The sequence below is a fragment of the Myotis daubentonii genome, chromosome 16 (assembly GCF_963259705.1).
Source record: "Myotis daubentonii chromosome 16, mMyoDau2.1, whole genome shotgun sequence".
Lineage (NCBI taxonomy): Eukaryota > Metazoa > Chordata > Mammalia > Chiroptera > Vespertilionidae > Myotis > Myotis daubentonii.
In genome coordinates, this window is record NC_081855.1 from 18,754,689 (window position 1) to 18,778,296 (window position 23,608).

The 23,608-nt window shown below is 48.5% G+C and overlaps 1 protein-coding gene across 2 annotated transcripts; it reads right to left on the reverse strand.

Moving 5' to 3' along the window:
* Nucleotides 1–251: 251 nt before the first annotated feature.
* On the reverse strand, nucleotides 252–23,061 carry SCIMP (SLP adaptor and CSK interacting membrane protein). Of its 2 annotated transcripts, XM_059668968.1 has the most exons (5): nucleotides 22,694–23,061; nucleotides 10,265–10,388; nucleotides 9,152–9,215; nucleotides 6,084–6,157; nucleotides 252–4,285 (listed from the first exon to the last, which is right to left on the reverse strand). In XM_059668968.1, exons 2-5 carry the CDS (start codon nucleotides 10,374–10,376, stop codon nucleotides 4,077–4,079), a joined length of 459 nt encoding a protein of 152 aa, XP_059524951.1. In that variant the 5' UTR covers nucleotides 10,377–10,388; nucleotides 22,694–23,061; the 3' UTR covers nucleotides 252–4,076. The 2 variants fall into 2 exon arrangements, with proteins under 2 accessions (XP_059524951.1, XP_059524950.1); XM_059668967.1 differs by lacking the exon at nucleotides 22,694–23,061 and having other exon boundaries at nucleotides 10,265–11,653.
* Between the last annotated feature and the right edge of the window lie 547 nt (nucleotides 23,062–23,608).

Here is a 23,608-nt window from a genome sequence, read left to right on the forward strand (position 1 = left end):
AAGTAATGCCCACATAAGCATGGCAGCAGACAGGAGCTCAGACAATGCCATGAGGATCTGAACTCTTTTCTTTCTTTCTCTCTTTCTCTTTCTTTCTTTCTTTCTTTCTTTCTTTCTTTCTTTCTTTCTTTCTTTCTTTCTTTCTTTCTTTCTTTCTTTCTTTCTTTCTTTCTTTTCTTTATTTCTTCCTTCTTTTTTAAATATATTTTTATTGATTTCAGAGAGGAAGGGAGTGGGAGAGAGAGAAACATCAATGATGGCAGAGAATCATTGATCAGCTGCCTCCTGCATGGCCCCTCCTGGGGATCGAGCCCACAACCTGGGCATGTGCCCTTGACCAGACTCTAACTGGGAACCCTTCAGTCCACAGGCCAACGCTCTATCCACCGAGCCAAACAAGCTAGGGCTGAACTCTCTTCTTATCTCAGCTCAGTGCTGTCTGTGACAGGTTCTCCGTTGAGAGTGTCTAGCTTCAAGTCCCATGAAAAAGAACACCTGCCCTGGTACTCAAGGAATCAACTGATCAGTCACTATGGCCAAGGGAATGGGAATCTTCCATTGGTTAGCCTGGATCATGTGCTCTACCCCTGAGTTGGGTGAGGATCTACACAAATTGCACCAATGGAGACAAGAGAAAGAAGTGGACCCAACAGAAAAATCTCAGGCTTTTGCTGAAAAGAGTGGAATCCATAGTGGCTGACCAGGAGTTGTTTTAAGATTATGGTTTTTAATATTTATAGTAATTTCAACATCATCATAGTCATCTTCAGGCTCCATAGAGCTCAGGATGGAACATCTTAAATTTCTTTTTCCTTTTTATTGAATTTACTGGGGTGACACTGGTTAACAAAATCATACAGGTTTCAGGTGCACAATTTCATGACACATCATCACTACTGTATTGTGTGTTCAACACCCCAAGTCAAGTCTCCTTCTATCACCATTTTATCTTCTCATTTCTAACTTTATCTATGAACTGGAGGCCCAATGCACAAAATTTGTGCAAGAGTAGGCCTTCCTTCCCCCGACTGCTGGCACCGGCCTCCCTCTGGCCACCAGCAGGCACCCGGGACCTGAGCTTCCCTCGCAGCCCCGGCTTCATCTGGAAGGTCGTCTGGTCTAATTAGCATATTATACTTTTATTACTGTATATATGTAGCTGGTGGCTGACTTATGGTTTCCTGTGGGGTTTAAAGTACACAGACGGTAGGTCCTGTGAAATCCTGATATATTTAATTCTATCATCCAAACTAGTAACAACTTTGTTGGCAAAAAAATGTGGCTTTATTGCATGTATAAAATCTCAACCAAATTACACATGTTGCTTGTTTTTGTCCAACTGATAGAGTTTCTATTAATGTTCAACATTATGAAGTGCCTACCATGTGCCAGGGTTTGTGCTGGAGACGGGGGATATAACAGTGAGCCAGACAAGTTCCACCCCATAGGAGACCCAGATTTAAAAAGGAGAATGGAAATGTAACCAGGCAATTATAATGCAGAGGTATTTTCATAGGGCCAAGTACGGGGAGTGGTGAGATCCCAGAGGAGTTTATTCATTCATTCAGTTGATATTTATTCAACGTCTTTATTGAGCATCTACAAAGTGCCTAGACATTAAATAGGAACAGAAAGAACAATGTGGGGAAGAGAGATTCAGCCTCTGTCCTCATATTGCTCTCAGTCCAGTGGAGGAGAGAGACAGGCAGACAGGTCAGTACCGCATGCTGATGCTATGAGAGGAGAGCATCTAAGAGGGCACCAGACCCCAACTTGGGGTGGTGAGGAAAGGATCGAAGTAGCAATGGGAAGGATCAGAAGGTGGGGGAGATCCAGACAGAGGAGAGGGTGCTGTGCATAGCCATAAGGGCAAGAGAGACCACAGACGAGGTCAATTTAAATCGCCAGAACAAAAATTTATGCAGAGTGGAGGTTGCAAGGGGGTGGGGAAGGAGAGGGTTGGCAAGAGATAACCAATGACCTGAAGTTGACAAATCTTGTAATCAATATTAAGGATTTGGAGCTTTTTATGAGGATAATGGGTAAAGAAGAGATGTAAGCAAATGAATTAAGTGGTCAGATGTTCATTTTAGAAAATTATAAGCTGCCATGTAGAAAGGGGGTTGGGGGTGAGATGCCAGAAGCAGGAGACCAGCTGGGAGGCTATTGGAATTCCCTTGGCATGTGCTGGTCACACCTGACCTAGGCACGGTGACAGAGACATGTGGACTGACTGGAGAGCTCTTTGAGAGGTGCAATCAGCAGGAGGTGGGGACATGGTGAAAAAGGACTCCAGATAGCGTGCTAGCTTCTGACTTCAGCAACGAAGAAGCCGGCAGAGCACAGGGGCCTTGGAATCGGGGTAGGTAATTCGTTCTTTCTTATATATGTTGAACTTGAGGGGACAGGGGAGAGTCATGTGGAGATATCCTGGAAGCCACTCAGTCTGGAATTGAGGAGAGAGAGCTCAGCTAAAGTCTGTGACTTGGAACTCGTCAGAATAGAGGGGGTACTGAGCTCATGGGCATCAGTGAGGTTGTTCATGAGTGTTTGGAGCAAGATGAGGGCAGGGGTTGAGATGGATGTGGATGGCTTACAGAACATGCATGAGAGGAAAGCATACATGTAATACACATGTAAAGCTTCCGCCTGCTAACCTACGTTCTCTAATTTGAGAAGAGTCCTCTCTTCAGTGCGTTGAATACCACAATTCTAGAAGGCCACAGTGAAAGAACCACTGGTCTGAAATAAGGAGGTACTGACAGGCAGCCGGAGCCTCCATGGAGTCTACAAAGAGGTTAACCTGGGAGGAAGATGTGTTCTGGCTGGTCCAGCACTGGCTGAGGGAGGAAGCTTAATACAACAGGAACACACTTGACATCTCCTGAGGAGGAGCTCATCCAACAGTCACTCCCAAGGCTTTTCTGAGGTCAACTGCTCTCCCTGCAAGTCTGCTCATTCGCTGTATTTCCCATGGATTGCTTAGAAATTGGCGTCTTGTGAGTCTGGTTAGAAAGTGTCAAGTCCTAGAGCTCTAGTGGATCAACTCGAAATAACTGATGGGGTACAGGGACCTACAAAGCTGACTTAAGGCTCAGGGACCACACTAGGGCACTCATTTAGCAGGACACTCCCCTGGCCCCTCCTTAGCCGCAGCACGTCACACTGCAGGTGCTGCCTCCCAGACGCTCAGGGACAGTGATCTGGAGGGAAGGGGCTTGGCGCTGTTTGCACCGAACTTCATATGGGGAGGAAGCCATAATGACAGCTCTGGAGGAGGGCCTTAAGCCCGAACTCTCATCTTGAATCTGCCATTTAATCACCCCCTTTCTTTCCTGTTCCCCATGATTTTTCCTGGGAAGCCTACCATTCCTGTAGCCCACTATACACATGGCAAAATGACACCTTCATTTAGGCCAGTGGTGTAACGTCTGTCCTTTGCTGATTGTTCTGGTGCAACTGGGAAGCACAGGAAAAAACCTGGGTGAGAACTTGGGTGTCTATGGTCAGTCTGGTAACGTCATAGAGAGACACTGGGGTTTGAGGTGTGTGTAGGTGGGGAGGGTTCACAAGAACAGAAAGCACTGGCCACCCTTGAAGAACTCGCAAGGCTGACGCGGTGTTGCACACAAGAGCGCTCAGCCCCAACTACCACCACAGACGCTCTCACGGGAGGTGGGTGGGGCCGGTAGAGAGGAGACCTTGTGCTCCTAGCGGTGGTGCTGGGGATGGGAACTTGGGAGGCTCTGCACAGTCAACACCAAGCTTGAAGATCACTTAGACCCAAGCCAAGAAGGGAAGGAAAGAGGGAAGGGGGCCAAGAACAGAGCGGTTCCCCCTCCCCGTGAGAGCCATGAAGCCCAGCAGTCCTTCCCATGGACATTCACTCAACAGAAGCTCAGGGCCCGACTCAGTCTTCAGGGCTGAGCAGCCGCATTCTTTCTCTGGCTGCAGTCATATGATCGGGAACATTGCTTCATCGCTCGGGTTCAGAGAGTGTTTATCTTACAGAGCTGTACAACGTTACCACTGCATCCGGGACCGACCACACAGACGTTCAACCATTCCTGACGGTCTTAAAATAAGCTGCGTGAACTCTCTTCAGCTTGCCAAAAAGAAGAAACGGTTGTTTCAAAATGATGGCTCTCCAGAGCGGCAGGCATTTCAACGTCATCATAGTCACCTTCAGGCTCAATATAGCTCGGGATGGAAACTGTCTTCACATTTCTGTCTTTATTTACCAATGAGTATGTCGGTGGCGGCTCGCTCCGGGTTTCCTGTGGGGCTAGAACACACACAGAGTCCTTATATGCAAAGCTCTTGTGCATGTATGTATTTTTGACCAAGTGGCTCAGCATCGTTTTCATGGTTAGCCTTTCCATTTCTTGGTGGACCAGATCCCCATTTTACAAAGGAAGCTGAAGCACAGACACGACACGCTCTCAGGATCACCCAAGTGAATAAATGACAAATATTGGTCAGACATCTTGACGGCCATGTCCCTCTGCCGAAGATTGCACTGGAGTGGGAACCACGAAACAGAAACTTTAATCAGAAACCAACCAAGTGAGTAGGGTTGTGTCTACAGATCCTGATTCTCATAAGGAAGTGATACAAACCATATTTCCTTCTTGGCACATCCCTCACAATGACTTACACTGTTTTCTTGAACAACGGCTAATTGCTCATGTATGAATCTCTCTACTAAGGAAAAGGGAACAATGGTGTTTCCAAAGGTTAACTCAGTGCAGCCTGGGTACATAGCAAAAGGACCAAAGTGGCTACAGGAAGGGTGACAGAGCAGCTCAGCTCCACTTTTCATGGGAACAGGAACTGCCTGGACCACAATCTCATCTTTTCCTCAGAGAACCGGGAAAACTGCCACCATTTCTTTTTTCTGCAGAACTCCGCAATTAGACAGGTCTGAGTTCATGTAGACAGATCCAAGTTCATGTTCAAGCTCCAGCAGTGCGACCCTGAATAAGTCACTTAACTTCTCTGTGTCTAAGCGTCCTCACCTGTCAGAGGATAATAATAACGTACCTGCCTCCTAGAGATGTTGAGAAGGTTAAGTGAGATGGTGCTTAATAACAGGCCCACCACGGGGCCCGACACACAGTGCATGCCGAATCAGTGTTAGCTAATCTTATTATTTATCCATCCAAGTGAAACGTTTTTATTCATTATCTACTAAGCTCCAGACACTGTTCTTAGGGGTGAACCAGACAAGAAAGGTTCCTGTTTCCTGGAGTTTATATGCTAGTGGAGGAGGTTGATAAATGAACAAGGGAACAGTAACTACATAAGACAATTTTGGTTTCATAAGGAACCTTAGCAGGATTGCTCGGAATGGGGTCATTAGGAATGGCTTCTTTGAGGTGGTGCCATGTGAGATGACGCTTGAAGGATGAGGCAAGGCCAGCTGCGTGAAGGACTCACGGAATAACATTCCAGTCGAGGAAACCAGGCAGCTTTTCTGAGAGAAGGCTGAGAGGCCCAGCGACAGCCCCGCGTTTCTGAGCACTCATGTTCTGAGCTGGGATTTGAATGTGAATTTATAAGTTGAATATTGGGAGCACTGGTACTTAGTCTAACCCTTTTACACCTATTCATCTCTTTTGAACAGGTTGCTGCCATCTGCAAATCTGGACTGAAAGCTCATGTCCCACAACATTTGTGTGTTGAAGCCCTAACCCCATGGTGGCTGTATTGAGAGATGGGGCTTGTAGGGAAATAATTAATGTTAAATGAGGTCATAAGGCTACAGCCCTGGTCCACCAGGACTAGTGCCCTTGTCAAAAGAGACACCAGAGAGCTCTCCCCATCTTGTGAGGACACAGCAAGAAGACAGCCATAGAGAAGGCAGCCATCTGCAAGCCGGAAGACAGTCCTCACCAGAAACCAAATCACCTGGCCCCTTGATCTCGGGTTTCTAGCCTCTGGGACGGGGAGAAAACAAGTTCCTGTGGTCTAAGCGACCCTGTCTGTAGTACATTGTTATGGGCCACCTGAGCCAGCTAAGACACCTGGATAACTTTGTTGTCCTACCCTGAATGGGACTGTTATCAGCAAAATATACTTACAGGCATCATGTTGAGAAAGCAAACCCCTGGGTGGCAGAGGGGGCAATTGACCTGGCGATTGATCGAGAACATTCCTGGGGAGAAAGGAAGAGGGGTTGGTGTTTGGTTTTGACCATGCCCACTGTCCGTGGACTTAAAGGAGAACATCAAGGAAAGTGGACAGGGTTGAACATTCAAATCTCGGTCCCCGAAACCTAAAAGTATTACCTGCCCTTTCTAGGTCTTACACCCCATTTGTAACTGCACCCTAAAGAAACCACTTCCCGTAGCCCAGAGAGCAGCTGGGTTTGAAGAAAGGGCGTTGAAGTACTGTAACTTAGAGCACGGAGACCCCGTCCTGGGCCGCCCTGAGCTGGCGAAGAGCGGAGGTAAGCACCAGCTCTATTTTGATTTGCAACATGGATGCACTCCTAAAGCTAACTGTACACACATCATGTGACAGCAATGCCACTACTGGGTCTATACCTACTGAAATGCTTGCATAGCCTCGTCCAAGTGTTCATAACGGCACTAATCATAACGTGCCAAACTGGACTCTCCCCAAATGCCCATCAGCGGTAGAACGGACACATTCGCAGGGGTACCCTCTCAAGGTGGAATACCCTATAGCAGCGAGAGCGAACAATCTGTAACCACACACAGTGAATCTCACAAAACGCTGAGCAAAAGGAGCCAAACACCAAATAATGCACAGTGTGTAACTCCATTTATAGAAAGCCTAGAAACAAGGAAGACCTAACCTATGCTGTTTCAGGCAGTGGTCATCCTGGTGGTAGAATGGCTGAAAGGGAATCTAAGATGTGAGGTGCTGGCAATCTTTTTAAAAATCTGGGTGCCAGCTGCCTGGGTCTGTTCAGTTTTTGGAACTGTATTGAGTTGTACTCTTACTGTGTGCAATTTTCTGTGTTCATGTTGCGCTAAGAAGTTTCAACAAAAAGGTAAGACTCCAACCTAGACCCCGTTCCTCGCTCTGTACTCTGATTTTCGAGGTGGTCTAGATTCTTCTGAGGGAGTGTTGGTCTCCTCTGTGTTTAGGCTGCCGGGGGAGTGGAGAAAGGGACACATGGCAAGAGCTCCATCAGTGGCCTTTTCTCCACGCCTCCGTGGCTCTTCCTAGGAGAGGGGCGGAGTTTACCTGGCTCCTAAATTTGGGAGAAGTCCAGCTACTCCCACGTTCTCCTCCGGAGCAGACCTGAATGCAGAAAGCAAGTATTCTGCTCTGGTCTTTGCCATTCAGAGAAAGGCCGGCCCTGCGGGGAGACCGGAGAGGCTGCCGAGCTGCCTGTGCACCGAGCAGGAACGGTCTACTGGTTTCGAATTAGAAATGGCACTTGCCCACGGAGAAGCGCCACAGTCTGCAATGCCAGTGTTGTCCTCAGTAAAGGCGACATTTTGGTTACCCAACTGCACGACACATTGGCTTACTCCTCAGTGGATCAGAACTGGTGGGGGAAGAGGCCCGCTTTTTGCTGGACCCCTTGAAGCCCCAACAAAATTCATTTTAGTAGAGCCTAGATTTTGTTTCCGAAGGTGGGTACATTCCAAAGACAGGATTGGCCCTTGACCAGCTCCTGGGAGATAACCTCTAAGCTCCGGAAATGTTCTGCTTGATAAGAGTGACTTTGTGTACCTGCGGCCTTGGGCCAGCCAGATAGTTTATGCTAACAAGGTGACTGACGGTGAGCGCCTGCCCGGTAGTGTTTGCCGAGGGCCTGGGGTCATGCTGTATCAGTTTGGCTTCCGGAGGGGCTGGAGGCTGAGTAGATAAAGTAGTTATGCGGGCGTTCCATGCCTAAGTGACTGACGCCCAATACAAACAACCCTAGAAATCCAGGCTCGGGTGAGCTCACACAGGCTGACACCGCGCATTGCTGGGAGGATGAAGCGCCATCCATGTGATTTCACCGGGAGGGGCGACTGGAAGCGTGTGCCTGGTCTCTCCGGGACTCCACTCTGTGTGCCTTTTTCCTTTTGCTGACTTTTTTTGGGGGGAGGGGGGCTTTTTTAACCCTCACCTGAGGATATGTTTTTATTGATTTTTTTTTTTTAGAGAGAGAGGAAAGGAGAGAGGGAGAGAGAGAAAAAAAGAGAGGGCGAGAAATACCAATGTGAACGAAACATCAATCAGTTGCCTTCTGTATGCACCGGACTGGGGATTGAACCCACAACCTAGGTATGTGCCCTGACCGGGAATCAAACCCAAAAACTTTTGGTGTATGGGCCAGTGCTCCAACCAACTGAGCCACCCGCCAGGGCTGGGGCTACCTTTGCTGACTTGATTCTGTATCTTCTCGCTATAATAGCCCATAATCGTAAATATAACAACTTTTCTGGGTCCTGTAAGTCCTCCTAGAGAATCCTCCAGTCTAAGGGTGGTCTTGGGGACCCTCACCATAGGTAGCAATTATAAGCCCCAAAGATATTACAAAATACAAAAGTGAAGTTGGTTTTTATTCAGCACAATAGCTTTTAGAGGATTATATTTATAATCCCACTTCAAGAAAAGAAAGGCAGAACTCACCCTGAATGAGGGACCCAGAACCTGACCTATGACCTCTATCAAAGTAGATTACAGCCCTAGCTGATTTGGCTCAGTGGATAGAGCATTGGCCTGCAGATTGAAGGGTCCCGGGTTTGATTCCAGTCAAGGGCACATGCCTGGGCTGCAGGCTTGATCCCCAGTAGGGGGGCGTGTAGGAGGCAGCCCATCAATGTTTCTCTCTCATCATTCATTGATGTTTCCATCTCTCTCTCCCTCTCCCTTCCTCTCTGAAATCAATCAATACATACACACACATATATGTATATATTATATATATTAATATATATAAAAGAAAAAAGTAGATGACATGAGGGAGGAGTTGGGGAGCAGAGAGAAACAGATGGTGCCCTGCACCCCTAAAGCCCTGAGACATCTCCCCTTAAAGTGGGGAGAATTGGCAGACATGACATTTCACTGGCTGCAAAGGGAAAGCAGGCGTTAACACTGACACAGCAGCGTAGGCCCAGGAGTGGAAGTGAGCAGGCGGTTCTCAGACTTAAAAAGCAGAAGGATTGCCCCCACTTACTCATACATCATTTCTTCATCGTTAAGCCTTTGATTCAAGGGTCTAGCAATGTCCAATTTCCCTCCTAAGGAAAAAAACAACAACATTCACTGAGGAAGAATTAGCAAAAGTTGTGATTTTAGAGTTTAAAAATTCTCAGAACCCAGGCTGGTTTGGGGCATTTGGAAGAACCACCAAGAAGAAACAGATTTAGGGACACAGAGCCAAACACTGGTAGAGCTGGACGTTAACCCAGGCTGGCCGAGCTAATCCAATGAAGGCAAGAGCACGTGGGCTGTGTTTATTTCTTGTTGCCTAGTACTCCGCCTGGCACACAGTTGGCATTCAGAAATACAGGTCAAATGAGTAAGCAAAAGTGCAGCTGGGTGGAAATGACATCAACAGTGGGAAAAGCAGTTTGCCATTTGTGACGCGCTGGGCATATACGTTATTAATTATCGACTGCTTGTTAATAAAAGTGGGTCAAGGTAAAAGAAGAAGAAAAGTTTTTGTTCAGGCTTATACTTTTGTCTATATCTGAGAATGAGACATTTTAAGAAGGCAAATGAGTAGAGGACTACAGGGGCCAGGATACACATTTTGTATTAAAGACTAATTATGTAAGTAAAATAAAATAACTAATTGCCATGAAGGGGTAGAGAGAAAAGAATATTAAGCAGGGAGCTCAGTGGACCTGAGTTCTGCTCCCCAGTCTGCCACCAACCCCTCTGAGACCTCAACCAAGGCTTCACCTCCTGCTGAATCTTAATATTCTCATCTCTAAAAAGAGATTAAGAGGCCCAGCCAGTGTGTCTCTGTGGTTGAGCATCGACCTATGAACCAGGAGGTCACGGTTCGATTCCCAGTCATGCTGGGTTGTGGGCTTGATCCCCAGAAGGCAGAAGGCAGCTGGAAGAGTCCTTGGACATTAGTTAACCTCCCTCCCTCCACTACGCAGATGGGGAAACTGAGACCCAAGGATACAAGTCAGTGGCAGGGCTCGAGCTGAAACCCAGAAGGCACCAGGCTTAATCCAAAGTTCAGCCCATACAGGCCTGGAACTAATCTTGCTCTAAAGGAGCCCGAATGCACGTATAAGCACCCCTCCACCTGCCCAGGAGAGATGGCCATTACCTTGTCTGAGCAGCCGCCTACAGATACAGAACAGGATGAGGCCCAGGACCACGGAGACGATGATGATGGCCACAGCTAAGATGATCCAGAAATTGTCCCTCCACCAATCCATTGCCGTGGATTCCTGGGGAGAACGGAGGTGGAGGAATGAGGCATGAGTGAAAGGCATCCTGGGGCGGCGGGGGCAGTTACCTACCACGTTTGTGAGGATAGGTCTGCTTAGGGAGGAGGCGGCACCGGTTCACGGTCAAGCCCTGCTGATTAGCAGCTGGGAGACCTCAGGCCAGTCACTGAACCTTCTGTGAGCCTCAGTGTTCTTGTCTGCAGTATGGGAGGGATACGCCCTATGACTTCTCAGGGGATTTGTGAGGGTTAGAATATGATTTGGACGGACTTGGCACTCTAGAAATGGAAGATGCAATCACTGCTTTCTTTTTTTTTAATATCATCAAACATTCAGTAGGAGGGGAAAGGCCATTTAAAGCAATAACTGACAGCAGTTTTTAAAACTTTTTATTTTATTGTTGACAGTATTACAGATGTCTTCCATGCAGGTTTCTTTTTTCTATTGTTTTTTAAAGTTGTGTCTTTTTTTAAAAATATATATTTCATTGATTTTTTACAGAGATGAAGGGAGAGGGATAGAGAGTTAGAAACATCGATGACAGAGAAACATCGATCAGCTGCCTCCTGCACACTCCCCACTGGGAATGTGCCCGCAACCAAAGTACATGCCCTTGACCAGAATCAAACCCGGGACCCTTGAGTCTGCAGGCCAATGCTCTATCCACTGAGCCAAACCGGTTAGGGCAAAGTTGTGTCTTTTTTTAAAAGAAATCTTTATTGTTGAAAGTATTACGTATGTCCCCTTTTTTTCACTCATTAACTCCCTCCAGTCCACCCCTGCCCCTCCCCCCAGGCCTTCAGCACCTAATTGTCCGTGCACATGGTTATGCATATATACATACAAGGTTTTTGGTTGGTTACCTCTCCCCTCTTACCCTCCGACCCCATGCGGTTGTTTTTATATCAAACAGGCAACATGGGCTTAATTCACAACATGGAGATAGAATTTTGAGAGTCTTGTTTTTAGATGGGGAGCACCATTAGGAAGGCTCCACAGTGGAAAGTGACCAGTGCCTCTGTAGGACAGTTCTAATATTCACTCTTAAATTGTTATACTCTTCTGTTCCCAAACAGAAGATTTGTAATAAAATCTTCCATTGGATTGCACAACAAGGGCTTGTATGAACAGAAACTGGAGAAAAATGACATGAGTGAGCGGGTTTCCAAGCCAGGGGTGACACAGGGGCAAGCAGAGAGAACAGTGGCTGCTGGGCCCCAAGTGACAGTGGGAGCAGGCTGCAGGATGGACTTGGGAGTGGCCTCCAGGAATTCAGGGAGATCCTGGGGCGGGGCTGGGCTCCCCTTACCCATGATATGGGCACTCTGACAGTTCATTTGGATATTAAACTGGAAATGATCCTCGAGGCCTGGGAGAGATCTGGAATATGCTGGTTATGTGAGAATCAGCTTCCTTGACACCATCTAGCCAATGGAAACTCACCATGGGTGCTGATGTAGCACCATTTCTGATTCATACTCTCTCTCTCTCTATTATTGATTTGAGAGGGAGAGAGAGATAGAAACATCAATGATGAGAGAGAATCATTGATCAGCTGCTTCCTGCACGTCCCCTTCTGGGGTTTGAGCCAACAACCCGGGCATGTGCCTTCGACTGGAATTGAGCCCAGGACCCTTCAGTCCACAGGCCAACGCTCTTTCCACTGAGCCAAACCAGCTAGGGCCTGATGCATGCTTTGGAGTAATATTAACAATGTCAACAGGCACCCAGGCGGGTGGCAGAGGAACGGGGCAGAATTAGGCTGCTGCTGAAGCCATTCTTACTACGAAGGCCTTCTGACTTGGCTTGCTATTTAAAAGTGGGCATTACGGGCACAGTGTGGTCATCTATGAAGTTGTTACATTACAATTTGGATTTTCAGTTCCAAATTTTGTTTCGTTTCCTTAGTGAAGTTTTGGCTTAATCAAATATAGTGCTCTTAGTCTATTAATAAACTTACGTGTGGCAAAACCAACCACGTGTAACCAGCACTGTGCTATACTCATCATTCTGCAGCTTCCTTTTTTGCTCAACATTGTTTTTGTCATTCATCCATGTTGGTAAATGTGCTGGGGATTTACTCTTAAGACAGCAAAGTGCCAACGACCAGAGAGCAGGAATAGCTCGTCCGCCAGGCAGGCACCAGGCAGAGGTCTGTGGTAGATCACCCTTCAAGATGCACAAAGGAAAGTAATAGAGAAAGAAGAACAAAGGGAAAAAGAAACCATGGAGAATAGAAACTTGATTTTGAATGGGGGCTGTGAACGTGGGTTTTGCAGGGCTCAATGAGTTCTCAGGGCACTGGTTGTAAGAAATTGCCATGTGCCCAGCCAGCGTAGCCCCGTTGGTTGAGCGTTGTCCCATGAACCAAGAGGTTGCCAGGGTTCAATTCCCAATCAAGGCACATGCCCAGGTTGCTGCAGGAGGCAGCTGATCAATGTTTCTCTCTCACTGATGTTTCTCTCTCTCTCTCTCTTTCTCTCAAAATCAATAAAAAATATTTTTTAAAAGAAGAAGATGCTGCCACATATCAGAGTGTGGCCTCTTTGTTCAACAAATCTAAATTGGAATCTCACTTTAAAAAAAAAAAAAAAAAAAGAAGTCCTTTCAATTCCTACTTGAAAGAAAATTTTTTTTTGGAATCTCACCTTCTTGGCTCTGGGGAACCTGATAGACAGATAGGTAGGTGGATAGAAAGATAAATAGAATTTCTTCTTTCCCTTTTCTCCTTGTCTTTTCACATATTCAAATGTGTGTCTCTTTGTCTAATAATTTTCCTCTTGTTCTCTTTGTCTTTTTGTCTTACTTTTGAAGGATTTCTCCAGAAAGCCACATAAACATCTCTTTAGAACGCTAGAAGTAAATGCCAGGACACAAGAGTTCAAAGCCATTGCACCTGAGGAGCATGACTGGGTAGAAGGAGGAAAGTGGGAAGACAGGGTCTGTAACTATAAACCCTCTGGGTTACTTGATTTTTAAAAGCATTTAGTTTAATAAAACTGAAAAAAGTCAATCAACCACACGGTGTAACTTCCATGAAAAGCTACAGCTCAGATTTCAAGTTCAAAAAAACCACATCAGGAAGTGAAACTATGGGCTAGGTTGCAGTTTTGTTCTTACAGATCATGTGGATTTGATTTTCCATCGGATGCTTCGAGTGTGTTCAGTGCACCAAGCAGCCACAACTGCTTTCTCATCTCTCCCCTCATCGCAGCCTCCCCTCCACGCTCCTGTCCACCACACCAGCGCTGAAACGAGGTGAAGTGGCCTGCCCAAGGTCACCGGGTAGGAAGGAGGGCAGATGCTTTCTATGCTACAGAGCTTTCCTCTGTTGACATTAGTCAGGATGCTCCCAAGTGATCCACGAAAAGCCAAACGGGATTCAGGATATTTCACTTTAAAAGGAGCATCACTGTGGTGCTGATGTGTGGCGTGAGGAGCCAAGGGATCCCCCAGAATGAGTGGGGCCCACAGTGGAGAATAAGCATCCCAAGTTCCCCGAATTCTAAGACCAGAGAAACAGTCCTCTTCCCCATGGACCGCTGGGAGATGCCTTTCAGCAGAACTTGTCCTTTCTGAGAGAGTGCCGCTGAGGGAGGGGGGATGTAGCACATCCCATTCCCGGTAGGATGTCCTCCGGGCCACCAGGATAGTTTAATGGCCAGGGTGCCACCAGAGAGGTGAGAGGAGCGCTGGGAGTGATGGCAGGAGTCCAACCAGGGGGCAGCGTGCAATAGCTGCATGATCAAGGTCAGGCCCTGGGAGGGTGTGTAAGCCGAACCCCACCGTGACAGCAGGCCTGGAGTAGATGAGATGGTGGAGCGACTGAAGCATGGGGCAAAGACGTGTTGGCATGAGAGGATGTGGGCAGTGAGCTCAACGATGCAGCTGGGTCTCTCAAGGGTCCGCAAGGAACCTCTCAAGGGCCAGGATTCCTCTCAAGGGCCAAGGGCCCGGGTCTTCGCTCAACACCACAAACTAGCTCAGCAGGAATGGCCCACTGATGGGAGATTTCCTGTGGAGAAGTGTTTGCCCCAGTCTTTCCTCCTCTATCCAACACCAGAGGAGATAGTGCAGGGGAGGGTGCAGAGGAGCCGGGGCAGCCTCACCCCCCACTTTACTCTCTTCACTGGGGCAAAGGGGAGAGCTTTGAGTCAAGGATTGAAGTTTTAGAAAAGGCACAACCAAATGTTAAAAATAAAATGAGTCTGCTTAGTAATCAAAAGTAACTTAAATTTTTAGAATTGAACTGAATTGGAACAAGGTGGGAGCCCGGGCAGCAGCATTTAGGACCAAGTCATTTCTTAGGGCTGTTCTAACAAATTACCATAAACACAGTGCCTTAAAACACACAAATGTAGCCCAGCCAGTGTGGCTCAGGGGTTGAGCATTGACTATGAACCAGGAGGTCACAGTTTGATTCCCTGTCAGGGCACACATCCGGGTTGCAGGCTCAATCCCCAGTAAGGGGCGTGCAGGAGGCAGCTGATCAACGAGTCTCTCTCATCATTGATGTTTCTATCTCTCCCTCTCCCTTTCTCTCTGAAATCAATAAAAATATATTTTAAAAAACAACAAAAAACCAAACGCACAAATGTAGCCTTGACCTATATGGCCTAATTTGGGTATCATCTCATGTAGTAGAGCAGCCAATCAACTCTCTCTCTCTCTCTCTCTCTCTCTCTTTTCCCTTCCCCCTTCCTCTCTAAAAATTTAATAAAAGCATGCTCTTGGCTGAGGATTAAAAAAACAAACAAACAAACAAACAGCCTTTTAAACACAAAACACACAAATGTTCTGGAGGTCTAAAGTCCAACATGATGTTACTGGGCTAAAATTAAAGTGTAGGCGGGGCTGTGTGCCCTGCTGGAGGATCTACTAGAGAAGCTGTTTCCTTGTTCTTTTCAGCTTCCAGAGGCCATTCATGTTCCGTGGCTCCCGGCTCCCTCCTCCTTCAGAGCTAGCAGTGTTGCATTTCTCTGACATGGGGATGTTCTCAAGGCAGGATCCAGAGAAATGCAGGGCCCTGTGAGCCAGCATGGGTGCCCACTGCCCAGTACAGGCCAGAAGAGGGTAAGATTCAATGTGAGACCAGAGCTGGTCCAACTCCAAACCCTAGGTCATCAGGTTCCAGAGCACCGGGTGGGGGTGGGGGTGGGGGTGGGAGTGAGGGAGAGAGGCTGAGTCCACATGTACAGGTGAGGGGGTCCCAGCTGTAGGGAGGAAGTCAGGGAGCTACAGGTCCTCTTGGTGGACCCCCTGAATGGAAGAAGGAAGACTGAGAGGAAATATGGGAGCACGTTGTATTATTAGTTATTAGGTTCCTTGCGTGTGTTAGGCCCTGGGTCAAAAACCTGAAGAACAGCATAAGTTCCCAACCCTGCCTGAACCCTGGAATCACCTGGGGAGCTCAAAAAACCGCTCCTGTCTGCAGTACATCAGATACTCTGATTAAATCAATCTGGGCTGGGGCCTAGCCATTGAGATGTGTGTGTGTGTGTGTGTGTGTGTGTGTGTGTGTGTTAATCCTCACCTGAGGATATTTTTCCATTGATTTTTAGAGAGAGTAGAAGGGAGAGTGAGAGAGAGAGAGAGAGAGAGAGAGAGAGAGAGAGAGAGATAATTGATGTGAGAGAGACACATCTATTAGTTGCCTCCCACACACACCCCGACCAGGGCCGGAGATCAAGCCTGCAACCGAGGTACAAGAATCGAACCCAGGACCCTTCAGTCCTCAGGTCAACGCTCTATCTACTGAGCCAAACCAGCTAGAGCAAGATTTTGTTTGTTTGCATAACGTTCTCAATTGATTCTAATAAGAGGCCAAGGTTGGTCACTTAATCTTTATTATGACCTTGTTATATAATGGGGAGGGGGCTATGATTGCTCTCATTTTCAGATGAAGAGATAGAACTCAGACAGATTAAGCAATTTGCTAAAGGCAACACAGCTAGTGACGGACTATTCTAAGAAGGCAGCTCAGCTCTGAGGCCAAAGTTCACGCTCTCTTTACTCTGCCAACCTGATACCAAGCTGATAAAAGTTCCTCTTCATTACAGAACTGAAAGCCGAGACCCCATTCAAAAACTTCCAAAACTGGCAAGACCTCAGCTTTTAGCTGCGGCTTGTGTCACATATGAGAACCTCAATATGAAAATGCACTTTCCAAAGTATCATGCACCGTGTGCTAACTTACCACAAGTTCTAAACGCTACACACGGTTCATTTCATCCTCACAAAGGCTCTATAAGGCAGATCATAATTATGATCCCATTTTACAGATAAGAAAATAGAGGCTTCCAAGAGCTCAATAACTCACCCAAGGTTGCAGAGCTAGCAAGCAGAAAAATCAAAAGCCAATCCCAGGTCTTTCTGACTCTAGGGCCATAGCTGGTGATCATCAAGCTAGGGCCTTGGGAGAAGTATAAAATGCAGACACCAGAGTCTTTAAAAAATATATATTTTGTTGTTGTGGATTTCAGAGAGGAAGGGAGAGTGAGAGAGAGATAGAAGCATCAAGGATGAGAGAGAATCATTGATTGTCTGCCTCCTGCATGCCCCACACTGGGGACTGGGCCTGCATCCCAGGCATGTACCCTGACTGGGAATTGAACCGTGATCTCCTAGTTCATAGGTGGATGCTCAACCACTGAGCCACGCTGGCCGGGCCAGACACCACGGTCTTATGTCTCTACTCTTCTCCCAATTCTGAGCTGTAGGTCTGGTGTCAGCATTTGTCACAGGCACTCCCGGTGGTCCTCGGGCTTCAGAGGTCACTGCACCCGGCCAGCCTGCGGAGCCCCCAGCTGGGGCAGGTCAGCAGCAGCAGCAGCTGGGTGGAGTGAAAGGCACTAACAAAGACTCCTTGAACCCAAATATGTTTCCTGTCTGCTTGTCACATGGAGCCTGGAATTTCATCATTATCAAGTCCCTTCTCTCCAGAGACAAGTGCCACGCTCCCTCCTCTTCCTCTTCCCCTCATTTGCCTGGGTGTGCTGGACACGGACACGGAGGAAGAGAAACTGGTTTTTACGAGGATGTGAACGACTTTGTTGGATCCCTGGGTTCCTTCCCTAGGGCACCAGCAGGAGCAGGGGATCCTAGAATTCTAGTCCAAGCCCTTAGACTACAGTCATAAGGAGTACGATGTGGGAATGAAGAGCCGTCGTGCACGCGTCCTCCTCCCTGCTTCTCCTCCCCTCCCTACTGTCCTCTCCCCGTCTCCTCAACCCCCTGCCCCAGGACAGCCGGATCTCACTCGCTCTGAGATCTCCATGACGGGTAACAGCTTCGAGGCAGCTCCAAGGAGGCAAGGGAAGCCTGAATTTCAAGAAGGGCAGACACTGAGGTTGAGAAGAGGTTGTCGGTTTAAGAAACGAGAGACTTTGGTGTGTTATAAACGGCGAAGGCGCCAGGAGAGAGAACAAGAACAAAATGCAGGCATCGAAGAGAGAAGGAGCGAGATCTGAGAGGCAGAGGAGGCACCTTTGCAGCCCAGGTGGAAGAAGGAGATTTTACAAGGGAGCAAGGGTGGGGAGAGGGTGTGCGGCTGGACGGAACCAGCCCGGCGCCGGGGCAGGGGCTGACAGATGGCACCCAAACCTCCCATTCTCTCTGCGTAGGAGGCAGAGTCCATGGGCAGGGTGCTGGGTGGGGAGGGGTGGTAGGCGGACATCCCCTCCCTCCCCCAGGATGTTATGACCAATACACAAAAGACATTCTTCCTTCCCACATACTCATCCCGTCACGGCTGTCTCTCGCTGTATTTGTTCCTGTCTGTCTCCCACAGTGGCCTGCCTCCTCTCCCCTTATGACTGTTCCCAGAGCCTCGGACATCCCCTGACACGCAGTGGGCGCTCCGTGTGCATCTGTGACTATAGGAATGAGCGATGCCCGGGCTCTTTCCCCTGTTACTGGTGAACCACGCCTGTAACCATGCAGGGTAGTAGGCAGTTTGGACCCCAGCTCTGAAATTCAGGTGCCCCCCCACCTCACCCCCCGGGACACACGGCCTCAGGCAGGCCCCCTGCTCTCCGTCTGCCATCCGCTGCTGGCATCGAACAGCTGGCAGGGGAGCACAGGAGGGTTGAGGTCCAGTTTCTCTCTCGCTTCTCCTCATTCCTCAGGAATCTAAGACACACTGGGCAGTGAGCCTGCTGCAATGCTGAGTGATGTCAGGGTGGGAGGGCAGCTCAAAGCAAAAGCCATCCCAGCCCCAAGTCTCACTTCCCCAAAAGGCACTTCCGGGGAGTCAGTGACAGAAACCATACTCACTATCCATCTCCGGAATTCCAGAGACTGTGGGTTTCTTTAGCACTTGCTTTTTTTAAAAAAAATATATTTTTATTGATTTCAGAGAGGAAGGGAGAGGGAAAGAGAGAGTTAGAAACATCAATGATGAGAGAGAATCATTGATTGTCTGCCTCCTGCATGACCCCTACTGGGGATCGAGCCTGCAACCTGGGTGTGTGCCCTTGACTGGAATCAAACCTGGGACCCTTCAATCCACAGGCCGAAGCTCTATCCACTGAGCCAAACCGGCTAGGGCTTATTCTTAATATCAACCATGTTATGGTTACTCAAAGAATGTGAAACTGTAAAAACGGAATGGAATTCAACAGAAGAATGGATAAACAGGCTGGTGTACTCATACAATGAAATGCTATCTAGACATTTATAAAAATTCCCGGTCCACACAACAATGTAGATGAATCCTGGGAACATTAAGTGAAAGAAGCCGGGTGTAAAAGAGCACAACCTGTGTGCTTCTCTTCTGGGAAGTTCAAGAACAGACTAAACTACTTGACTGGACAGACATCAGAATGGTGGTTGCCATGGGGGAGGAAAGGGTGTGTTGGAAAGGGCTGCGAGGGAACGTTCTGGGGTGATGAAAAGATTCTACCTCTTGTTTTGGGCAGTGGTGACAGAGTGTATTACAATTGTCAAATGTATGAAGCTGTACACTTAAGACGTGTGCATTTGATGCAAACCTCACTTAAAAAAATAAAAGTGCCCTAGCCAGCTTGGCTCACTGGATAGAGCGTCCGCCTGTGGACTGAAGGGTCCCGGGTTCGATTCCGGCCAAGGGCACATGCCTGGGTTGCGGGCTCGATCCCCAGTGGGGGTGTGCGGGAGGCAGCCGATCAATGATTCTCTCTCACCATTGATGTTTCTCTCTCTCTCTCCTTCTCCCTTCCTCTCTGAAACCAATAACAAAATATATTTAAAAACAAAATAAAATAAAAGTAAAAAATAGAGCTGCCTTTAAAGTACTCAGCTGGCTGTGCCAGGAACTTGGAAAGAATGAATTCCTCTGGGTATTGGGGGAGGGGGAATTTGGAGTTCTGGGGAGAAGTGGGGGAGGAAAGGGAGCCAGCTGCATCGTACGAAGGTTGGAGAAGTAACTGGTGGCAGGTACTCTGGGATGGAGTGGCCATCATCTTTTAAGAACAGGGCTGTTGCCCTAGCTGGTTTGGCTCAGTGGATAGAGTGCTGGCCTATGGACTGAAGGGTCCCAGGTTTGATTCCGGCCAAGGGCACATGCCTGGGTTTTGGGCTCGATCCCCATTAGGGGGCATGCAGGAGGCAGCCAATCAATGATTCTCACCACTGATGTTTCTATCTCTCTATCCCTCTCCCTTCCTCTCTAAAATCAATAAAATATATTGAAATTAAAAAAAAAAAAAAACAGAGCTGTTGTGTGCATTGCTACTTTAGAAATCTCTCTGGTGACACCCTACCCAACCTACTAAAGTCTATTGCGTCTGCCGATGCTGTGGTGAGCGGTTTTGTTTTGGGGGTAGGAAACCAAGAAAGGGGCTGAGTTCGCCCACAGGGCCCCCAGCCAGTGCTAACCGTGGGAAAGGGGTAGCCTCCTGGGGACCCCACCGAAATCTCAGGGAGGGCTTTGAACTTCACCAGGGCAGGGAATGAGGGTTTAAGCTGCTCCCCACCTAGGCCTCAGGTCTCAGAGACCGGAGGCAATATTTTAGCTCACGCTTGCAAGTCAGCATGACCATGTCTTGCCTGGATTCACATCTCTTACTCCCGTGCTCAGTGAGGGCAAGTTCCCACCTGACTTCTGGCTGATGTCAGCATCAGACATGCCATGTGCATAGCTGCTGGCAACTGCAAAGCCAAGTGTGCCTGGGAAAGGACAGGGAAGTGTAATTATCAGGAGTCCAGCCTCTCTTCCCTGTCCCTCCATCTTCCCAACCGTGTGAAAGGCTGGCTATAGATCCAGGAGAACTAGGAAGGACAAGACAAACCAGAACACGTCATTTTGGGCCAGGCAGAGCCCAGCTGATGGCATGCGCCTCCTTCAGTCACGCGCTGATCACACCATCACTCCCAGATTAGTCTTGTTGGATTTATTTCATTATAGGACCCTACTCTGTTCGTACATGCTCAACCCTTAGACTTATGTTCCCGGGCATATGCGTCTGCCCACGGTTAGAAACTACATCTATTTGCGAGCAAAAATGAAAAAGTGATAAAATCCTATTCTGGCAAAGTTGTGACGAAACGGATCCTCCCATGTGGCTACTGGCCGTACACATCGACTTAAACATTTTTTGAAAGCAAATGGTAATACATTTTAATAACGGCCCTGTCCTATGATTCCACAATATCATTTCTGGAAATCTCACCTAAGAGGGAATCCAGAGCAAGTGGAACCTCAGTGCACAAATACGTGCACCACCCAGCAGGCACACTCTGGGGGGTGGGAGACGAAAACGGCAGAGAGGCCACTCGATGGGATGGGCTGCAGCAATGGAGCAACAGGAAGAAAACGTCAGGAGAGGACGAGGGAGGGAGCAGAATGCACGTGTCCACACATCACCGGCCGCCGCCTGACTGCGTGGCAACACGAAAAAATGATTTTGATTTTGTAGTGGGTGACAGTGGGATCCTTTTTTCTGCATCGCCTGACCGTGCTATGAAGCATTCAACAAAACTCATTTTCACAAGTGTAGGTATCTCGTCTTTGAGCTGTTCCCTGCTTGCAAACAGGTGGCTGTTTCAGTGTCTCTGAGATGTCTCCGGGATGTGTTGGCCCTCAGCAGAGCCTTCCCGAGTGAGGTTATTCAAGCTTCCTGGCGCGTCTGTCCCGGGACTTCTCCACCCCCGAGGTCCCTCCTCGGTCCTGTCTCCTGCCGTCGCTTGCTTTTCTCATCTGCTTGGCTCTAAGACTATGGAGGAGAACTCAACACCTGATGCTCAGGGGCTCCCTGGCAGTAATGCTGGCGTTACCGTGGGTGGAGGGGACAGGGATGCCGGGGCCCTGGTCACAGGCTGAAGTGTGTATTTCTATTTCTAGTGCATGTGCGTCAAAATAAAACAACAAGAACTTTTCAAAATCTACACCCAGGGAAATAAGATTAGAAGACAAAACCAACCCCTCTCCCACAGTTGTTGTGGGTGGTGGAATTTGGGGGTCATTGTTTCCCTATTTCTCTACAGTTTTCTAGTTGTTTTTTGGGGGGTGCGGGGCGGAGGCGGGGGGGGAGGGAGGAAGATCCTAAAGAAGATAAAAAGAAGCTCCAGGCCTTGTCTTCTCCAGGCTCAGCAACGTCCACTTTCCACACTCCCTCAGAGGCGGGTGTGCCCGAAGGGGCCGGGAAAGGGAGTGGCTGTCCGGACAAGTGATGCGCGAGAAGGTGGAAGTGGAAGCCACAGAGACGAACCCTGGGCTCCTCCACAGTAATTTCCCAGAGGGCAGGAGCGGATGACAAAATGGGGACCTGACCCCAACCCAACACACCTCGGTCCTGAGGCCTCCGAAGGCAGGATGCCTTCCCATTCAATCCCCGGGGGCCAGAGGCCCAGGGACAAGCAGACCTCGGCCGGTGCTGTTCTAGGGCTCCCAACCAACAGCTCCAAGATGTAGCCCAAAGTTCGAAGTTCGCACCGTCAATGCCTCCATATCCCCCTCACCCCCCCGCACCATTTCCAGCCCAGACCCACTAGGGTCCTCAGTTACCAAACTCGCCATCGGGATCCAGAGTGAGAACAGCCCCTTTGCAGCACAGAAGTCTCACTCCCAGTCATTGTCATTGCGGCCTGAGGCATAGGCTCCCTCATCACCCAACACACACATGAGGAAAGGAGGCCAGTGATTCGGAGGTCGCCCGCCAGCGACCCCAGTGGATTCCTCAAGACCAGTGTTTCTCCAACCCCATCCAGTGGTCCTCCTGAGGCACCAGCGACCACCCCCAGCGACCACCCCCAGCAACAACCCCCAGCGACAACCCCCGGCGCAAGCCCAGACAGTCACTCACACTGCCACCGGCCCAGAGGCTTACCTGGGCTGCCAGCTTGTCCAGATGTGAGCGGCTGGGGGACAGCCGTGTCCTGAGTGCTGTGGCTCTGATGAGAGGCGCTCCTCACCCACGGCCTTCCACCCACCCAGAGCAGCGGGTGCAGCCTGAGCACACTTCCCCTTTCTGCTCAGCCCACGGAGAGGCCCAGGCCCCAGGCCACCAGGCCTCCTTCCAGGGAATCGGGCTCCCGAGGCTTTCCAGGCTCGTTGCCAACAACTTCCTGCATGAAACCTTCCCCTGTCTGAGCCTCAGTTACCGCATTTGTAAAATGAAGGAGTTCGGGAACTCATACAACTTAACAAAAGGAAGATAAACAATCCAATAAAAAATGGGCAAAGGACCTAAATAGACACTTTTCAAAAGAGGACACAAAGAAGGCCAAGAGACATTTAAAAACATGGTCAAAGTCACTAATCATCCGAGAGATGCAAATCAAAATGACAACGAGGTACCATCTCACACCTGTCAGAATGGCTACCATCAACAAATCAACAAACGACAAGTGCTGGCGAGAAAAAGGAACCCTCATGCACTGCTGGTGGGAATGCAGACTGATGAAGCCACTGTGGAGAACAGTATGGAGCTTCCTCAAAAAATAAAAAAATGGAACTCCCATTTGACCCAGGAATCCCACTTCTAGGAATATATCCCAAGAAACCAGAAACACCAATCAGAAAGGACATATGCATCCCTATGTTCATAGCAGCACAATTCACCATAGCTAAGATTTGGAAACAGCCTAAGTGCCCATCAGCAGATGAGTGGATTAGAAAACTGTGGTACATCTACACAATGCAATACTAGCTGCTGTAAAAAAGAAGGAACTTTTACCATTTGCAACAGCATGGATGGATCTGGAGAGCATCATGCTAAGCAAAATAAGCCAGTCAGAGAAAG